The sequence below is a fragment of the Platalea leucorodia genome (genome assembly GCF_965183815.1).
Source record: "Platalea leucorodia genome assembly, chromosome: 13".
Classification (NCBI taxonomy): domain Eukaryota; kingdom Metazoa; phylum Chordata; class Aves; order Pelecaniformes; family Threskiornithidae; genus Platalea; species Platalea leucorodia.
In genome coordinates this window covers 12,468,635-12,476,897 of record NC_138835.1, presented here as the reverse complement: position 1 = coordinate 12,476,897, position 8,263 = coordinate 12,468,635, and the positions used below count along the sequence as shown (strand labels likewise).

General features: G+C 39.9%; 1 protein-coding gene across 1 annotated transcript; it reads right to left on the bottom strand.

Annotated features, from left to right (window-relative positions):
- Positions 1 to 3,366: 3,366 nt before the first annotated feature.
- FAM217B (family with sequence similarity 217 member B) lies at positions 3,367 to 6,863 on the bottom strand (the record flags this gene model as incomplete). The annotated part of the gene is made up of 4 exons (XM_082326337.1): positions 3,367 to 4,886; positions 5,283 to 5,368; positions 5,470 to 5,581; positions 6,769 to 6,863. 4 exons carry the CDS (start codon positions 6,861 to 6,863, stop codon positions 3,695 to 3,697), a joined length of 1,485 nt encoding a protein of 494 aa, XP_082182463.1. The 3' UTR covers positions 3,367 to 3,694.
- Between the last annotated feature and the right edge of the window lie 1,400 nt (positions 6,864 to 8,263).

Below are 8,263 nucleotides of genomic sequence, written 5' to 3'. Positions count from 1 at the left end.
CTTCCTTGCAAAGCTCTTCCACTTGAGGAAGAGGCGAAGCCCCTCTTCCCGGAACGGTATGCATTGCTCACACAATGAAAACCCCTCTTTGGAGCATAAATTCTGAGTAACTGCAGAAGCTCGACACCCGTACTGCTAAGAGACCGAGAACCTGGATTGTGCAGAAACTTCGGAACTGCTGTATACAACTGAAAGCTACCACAAGGTGTGAGGGGGTGTGGGGAGGTAAAACCTTAACTGACCACAGTATTTCACTGCAGAGATGCAAGTAATGGAGAAAAAAGAAACATGTCAAGAGAAAAACAGTATTGTGTTAAAATTCTTCATGTTACGCATTAAAAATACCATTTAGCATTGCTAAGGAAAACAGTTTATATATATTGGAGTAAGATTCTGTTTCTTCACATCTTTGTGACAGGGTAATTTCATGGAAAACAACAGAGTTCTTCAAAGTTTATACTAGTATAACTGAAGCAGAATCTGGCTATTTATTTAAAATGCAACCTGAGCATATTTGTTCTGCAGGTAGTACTGCAGAACATTAAACCTTTAAATTATCTAGAAAAAAAATAAATCCCTCTGTTTAAAAATCTCACATCACAGTAAGCTTGTTCTTCAAGAAGCATCGTCAATGCGAGGCTTAGACACACATATGATCATATTGCTAAACATAGTGAAAAAAATATAAATAGCTACACAAACACTGTGCTGTGGAAGTATTTTAATTCCAAACTGAATATATTTGATGGAATAAACTTTTCTGTTATATTCAGAAGTGCTTCTAAAGACAATATCCATCAAGACAAAATGAAGGTAACATAAACCATAGTCCTCTTCGTAAAAGGAGCTCTTTTTATCTATAGGCCCAGAGCATAGTCAAGTTAAAATGGAAGCGAAAGTGCTGCAGGATAAAATCCAGCCCTTGCAGGTCTGCTCACGCTAAAAGCTGTTTGTCGAGGCAAACACAGAATTTCTAGCTCTGTACGTGAACAAAGAAGACTGTATGAGAAGTATCAAATCAATGAACAAAAATTAAACTTGTGTGATTATCATGTGAGACAAACTTACTTGGCCAGATCACAGCCAGGACTTAATGATGAACAAGTACTCAGACTTAGTTTAAGTGGCATCACCATCTCCACCTGCTCAACTTTTTAATCTCCAACAACAGACTGACGTCCATCAGATCTCATGCACTACATTAAAACAAAACTTTCCTAGGTCTGTGAGAAAAAACTTTTCTCAGTGCCAATCACCTTTGCTCTGGTCAAAGCTGACAGAAACACTATTTATTTATTCTTTAAGAAGTGATCATGCAAAATGTGCCTGTAGCTACATGCCCTCCTTATAGCCTAGGAAAGCATCAATATAGAGTAACATTTCAGAGGAAAATTTAGCGTACACTAATATTCAGTGCTATAATAACATGCTAAATTAATTACTGCATCTAACAGAATTTGTTTAAAAAACCTGCTATTCTGATTATTGACTTGATCCTGCTCACCTTGCTTTTTGGTGCTTATAATAGTGTGCTAAAACAGTGTACTAAAATCGTGCACTAAAGTAGTGCTTATTGGCAAGAGCAGTCCTACTACCTTTCACTACTGTAAATGTGAATCAGGAAAACTTGACTAATGAGGGCTTCCAGAATTTGGCCAGAGCTTGAAATTCTAGCACTGGATGCAAGAACCTTTCACCTAAACAAAGCTGAAATGCATGATGAGTCTGGAACAAAACAAAAGGATGAAATAGCAACAATAGAATGTGCTGGTCCTCTGCAATTGCTGGTGTTGAATGCCATCCTCTTAAGTTTCACCACACCTCTGACACAGCCAATTTATTTGATCTTTGAGCATGTCAGATTAAGTTTCACTTTAATTGCATAGAGCTGAATGTACATGCAACTACAATTCATTTTAACTGTAACTTCACAGATACTGAATATGGAAATGTAATACTGTATATTATATTTGTTTCCTTTATCAATCTAAAATTTCACATTTGGTCTCCAGTAGACTAGGAAAAAAACACTAAAAATATTTCTTAGACTATTCCTGAGCAATGTTTTCATGTACTGTAAAATACCCTAGTTTATTACTACATTTATTAATATTCTCACATTTTAAACTACATATAAATCCATGCTTTGAAATTTTACAAAGCTGAAGATCTCGTAGGCACAATGAAAGAATAGAAACAGCTAAGCATCTTAAAACCAAGATGAGACCAACAAGAGAAGTGCAATTTAACTATATACATAATGTACTCCTTAGTATTTGCTACTTATTCGTTTTCTATCACAATGTAAAGGATCCACTTGTAAAATCTGGTCCATCAGACCTCGGCTCACTTCTTATAAAGAGTTCCCTGTGACTGGTGGCTGAGGATGAAGTTAAGGCTGCTCAGTATTTCATCTTAAAATGAAAGTACAAAGCATCCTCTAGAATTTCATCTTTAACAAGATCGTGTCCCCAGCTGCTGTGATTGATTTGAAATTGTAACAGATGAACTGACACTTGAATACTCCCTGAACTATCCTTCATATTCTCTTCTATCTCGCCGACACAAGAGAAAACAGAGGGTCTGAGGACAAGACCCGATCCTGGTTGTACAATTCCTTTCTGTAGGGTATTTCCCCACGTCACTTCACTAAACCTTAAAACAAGAAGTCAAGCTAACTGAAGTAGACTGGACCATGGGATAAATAATAATAATCTCGGGTGACTGAAAATAGGTATCTTTTGTATCAAAATATATCTTTACTTGAACTTAAAATAGCTTTTAATTTCATCCCCTAAGAGTCTATTTTTTATGTTTTGAGAGGCTACCAGTTCTGCAAATTAGGCCACAGAGTCTCTGGTAATACCCTCATTTTGCATTAGTCATATATATCCATGTGCAATTTGAAATTTGGTCATTTCCTCTAAATGACAAAAAGCATCAAGGATTACAAAATGAACTTCAAGGAAAGCTGTCTGTAAACACAGTGAAGATTTCTGGGTATAAAAATATGCATTCCATTTTCTTAATCTGTCACCATTGAACCTGTCTGCTCCCTAACGATGTTTTGCCTTAAAAAGAATCCTTTCTGCATTAAAATATTTCAGAACATTATCTCCATTCTTCTTCTTATCAAAAAAAATACCTAATTCATTAAAAAAATCCAATTCATCATCTTCTGTGAAGAATTAGTTTGACTTTGCATAGATAAGCATGCTCCATTATTTAACAAGAACAGTTGAGCCCTTTTCCATCTGAAAACACCACCATCCAACCTGTCTCACAAAACAGCACACCTGCTCAAGAAAAAGAGCGTGGATCCTGTTCTCTCAAATACACCAAGGTAAGCATCAACACCGCAGACTTCAATGGACTTCAACTGGTGCAATAGGAGGGCATGTTGTAATCATATATTTCTCTGAACTTTCATACTCTGCTATTGTTATCTTCATTGAGCAATTGTAAATATTTTTGAGGAAAGACCAATGGAAGACACTTGCCTTCAGGGAAAAGATTTCCTGCTGGCCTTGCTGGCTTAAGATCAAATGTATTGAAATGAACAGTGCTGACTTAGAACCATGCATCAAGAACATATTTTCTCAGGATTTTCCTCTGAGGAAAACATGACCCTTCTGCATTGGCCAAATGCTTTCTAGCAGTCAAGAAGCATCAACATTTACTAACGAATTTTTCTTCATTTAAATTTGCGTGGTGTTTGCTTCGTGCCATTTGTTTTTATTTTCCTGTCCCCTGCTGGTTTTTTAGAAGGAACATAATTGTTAGCATTGCCATTTTTCTTTGCATTTGTACATGCGTATGTTTTTAAGCCTTTGATGGGAGCAGCTGAACCATGGAATACTGGGGTTTGCTTAGGTGGTCTGATATTACCAACACTTTGAATTTTAGAACTGTTCTCAGAGGGCTGCATATTGAGGAGCTGTTGCTTTGCAGTTGGTTTTTTTTTCAGTTCACTCCTTACTTCACCAGCTTGCCTCTGAGAAGACACTGCACATCCCATTCTCTCAGAAAATTTCAAGTGACCTGGGTGAGAATGTAGCTGGCGACTTTCTTCACAGTATGAGTCTCCCCTGTGACCCGAACAGCTTCTGGGCAGCTTTGTAACACTTTCCTGGGGAACTGCTTGCTTGTTAGGCAAAGGGCTGAGCAACGCTTTGCCTTTGCCAGGGCTTTTTAGGGTACGGATGGAGCCGGGAGCAGTCTGTGGTCTGGCTTTGGCTGCCTTTCCTTTCTCATTCTGTACAGTCTGCATTTGCAGCCATTCCAGCTGCACAAGGCGATCAATGTATTTCTCAAGAAATCCTGTTGGCTTTGGTCGAAATTCAGTTTTACCCTCTACATTAACAAAGATGGCCAGTTGCTTCAAGTCCCATGAGTTGAAAGGGGGTGGGAGGAAGTCTGGGTAGTAATATTCTGCTTCTTTAAAACCCGCATCAGGGACATGTTCCAAACAAACTGGATCAATTTCTTCAGCTCTGAGAATGAGTTCTGGTGGTGTGCAGGGAGATGGGGGAATGGGAATCCTTTCTGAATCAGAGAGATCACTGGCACTATCGTCTTCAGCATCTTCTTTAATAATTTGTACTGATTCAAAATCAAGAAACATTTCATCTACAGATGCTTCTTGCCATTTAGAAGAACATGGACCAGCTTCAGCAACATGTTCTTCATGATTCTTTTCCAGCTGTTCTTTTTTACTGCCATAAAAATGTTGCATCGGGACATCTTTAACCCTACAGAAGCTACCTTGTGTGCTGCCCTTTCTGCTAGGAGGGATCCCATGCAGAAAAGATTCATTTTGCCTTCTTTCTGGGAGACTCATCTTTGGTCCTTGTACTCTGTGCAGTGATGTGCAAACACTCGTGATCCTAAATAAAAAGAAAGATCACATCCTGTTAGAATGATTCATGTCTTTGGAACAACAATTTACAAGGGTCTTGCTACCTCCTTCAAGGACACGGATCTACACAAATGAAGCTAAAATTGGCATGGAAACTTAGTAATGAGGTAAAATTAATACCTGCTGGCAGAGATAACGCTGCCTACTACCGATATTTTTTGGTTTATTTTATTCTGATCTTGCCTGAGAACTCACTAAGTAAGTGTCCATATTGATAACTTAAATTTGTTGCCCTCATAAATGCTGAATTCTGGGACCAGTTAAGCCAAAGACAAAACAGAGAAACCATGATTTCATCACAAGCATTTTATATACCAGTCTGAAATGTCTACAAATTAAATAGACAATCTTAACATAAAATTACCTTTTAGACTGAGTATTGTCATCCACCTGGTTTCTTCCTTTCTTAAAAATACTTGGTTGGTCACCATCTTGAGTGTCATAGGAAATCTGAATAGATATGAAAGTATGTGATGTTATTAAGAAAGCTGACATAAACTAAGTACCCTTTTTCTGTAAACAAACAAACAAACAAGAAAGGAATTATTTACCTTTTCAATGGTGCTTGATACATTTTTGCCTAATCTTCCAGAAGAAGATTTCACATGAGGAATTGGTTTATTTAGTCCTTTGGTGCTTTGATGGCTTTTTCCATTACTGTAACTAGCAAGGATTAAACAGAATAGCACATGTAAATAGCAACGATCATCAGAACAGAAATACAATAAAAGTTTAGAGTGCAATTCAGTTTAAAAAAGAGAGAGAGTTGATTGCAACTATTCTTAAAGTTCATCAGAACTATGCCGTGGTCACTTTTTATTTTTTATACTATTAATGCACTACTATATTTTTAATACTACTAATGCAAAAGGGAATAATCCAATCAATCAGATGATATAATAATAGAACTTAGCCCTTATATAGAATTCTCTGTCAGAGGATCCCAAAGTTACTTTGGGGATAATAAATAGTAAATATTAGAGACTACAGCTTTAACTACTAATTTCTATAGTACCTGGTACATAGTCCTACTGCAATTTAACAAAATTAATTATGAAGTACAATATGAAGGCCACTGCAAGGCAAATCTTGCTTGCCTTTCTCATTTGCATACTCTCAACAAAATTTTAAGGATTACTCCTGTAAAGTTAAGGAGTGGAAGTGGGCAGGGAGCATACAATCTATTTTGATATTAACACAAACTATTTCATTGCAAAGCACAAACGAAATTCACCATTTCATGTTATACTGGGGTCATGGAAATATTAGTAGGAGAAAAACTCATATGCAAGCAATAGGAATGGCATTACTGATCTGGACAGCTTAAAACTAAAATATGTATTTCCTCAATTGAATCAGATACATTTCTGTGTAGGCACACAGAATCATTACATCAGTGTATCCTGTAAGAATCAGAAAACAGTGCTTGTTCTACAAACAAGAAATGTTACTAATTTTACAAAGGAAAGCTTTAAAATGTCATTTTTAGAACAGGAATAAGCAAACTGTGCCCTCCCGGTCTAATCTAGTTTGACTGCAGTTCAGTTAATTTGTCAAGCTGTACATCTTGTTCACAGTTTTTATGTCAGTATAGTCAGATTTTGTTTCAAACAACATGATTTCACCAATTCAAGAGCTTATAAAAGAATGCAAATAAGTCTTGTGCCTCCAGCATTGATGCAGTCACCTCTGCCACTTTGTGACCTGCATGATCACACTGCACAGTCGTTTCTCTTGCTGTGGATCAGAGGAGAGGATGACAATCTGCACAGTACAGCCATGCACTTATTAACTAATCTACAGTATTTAGAGATTTCTGTAACTAGAAAGAGAGAAAATAATTTCCTTACTTTACCATTCCTTTGTGGTGTTCATTGATTTGGCTTTCCCTTTTCTGTGTCTCTCTGTGCAGTAATAAGGGATATTCTTGAATGCCTGGTCCCATTATTACTCTTTTTAAAGGGTATCTGCACCTTTATTTTTACATAATCTTCAAACGACTCCAGTCTTTTGGGTTCGTAAGACACAGCGTATCAAATGCAAACATCACCACCTCCTAGAGATGCAGTAAACAAACACCATGCGATTCCTCCCAGCGTGATTTATTTTTAAAGCAGTAAGATAAACATAATCAGCTACCAAACAGTACTGGCAAACACCGTCCCCTCCCCCAGCACTCGCTTAATGGGAACCAGCATCATTCGCCTTACTATTGCCGATCCATGCCGAGCTGTCATCGCCCCGGGTACGGAGAGGAGAGCCGAGCAGCGAGGGCAGCCGTGCTGCCCCGTCCCGGGGGCACAGGTTGGCCACTAAAGCTGCCGAGCACAGCGGGCCAAAGCTGCCAGGGCAGAGAGCCGCAGGCTTTGCTGTGGGAAGCCCTGCTGCTGCTGCAGGCAGCCGGCACAGCCTGTCAGCCAGCCCCGGCTACCACATCAGTACCGCGGGAGGCTGGCCCAGCCGCCCTGCAAACCACCAGGCCCGTGCCATGTGGTTTACAACCCCGTCCCTGCAAGGTTGGTGGTAAAATACAGGAGAACACCTGAGGGTACAGCAGCGTCAGAAGAGCTACTTTTCATTGTGTAACGTGCTCATCGTCATTTTGTTCCTCCTGCGCAGGATTGCATGTATTGACTGGAGCCAAGTATCACAGTCAAATGGTGGTGGGCGTTTCTGCTCTTAATTTAACAAGAACAGATGATCAACCACCTGCGTTCTGTGCGTGTTGAGTTGTCCTTTTTGTGTCAGAAAATGCACTCTTCCTATATTCATATATGCAAATTTTGTATCAACTACTTCATTTTTTTCTTCTTCCAAAACAAATCTCTCGGTATTCATAAGTTCCTGCTAAAAATACTCAGAGCAGAATTTGTTGCATTCCTTTATTTTCCAGAAACTGCGTTCCCATACCAGGGTGCAGAGATACGATTGGCAAAAAGTGACAGATGACTAGCACCACCTCTCTTCACTCACCTTTACTTTTGTTGCAGTGCCATTTATCTATTTCTGTTCGTATTCATAGCTGTATCTCTGTATCTGTATCTATTTTCCTTTCATCCTGTCCTATTTCTTGAACGCCCCCCCCACCTCCCTGGCCGGGCGGGCGCGCAGGGCAGGATGCCGGATCGGGACCCTCGGGTTCCAGACCACCACACTGGCGCCCGCCGGCGGGGCAGCTGGCCTCCTCCAGAGAGCCAGTGTCATGCGATAGCGGCTGCGGGCCGGTGTCGCGACTCCGAGCCCGCGATGGCCGGCCCCGCTCCGCTCCCTCCCGGGATGCACCAGCGATTCCCGCTGGTAACGGCCACCGCGCTCCGTAACGACGGCGGCCGGAGGGCCGCCCGG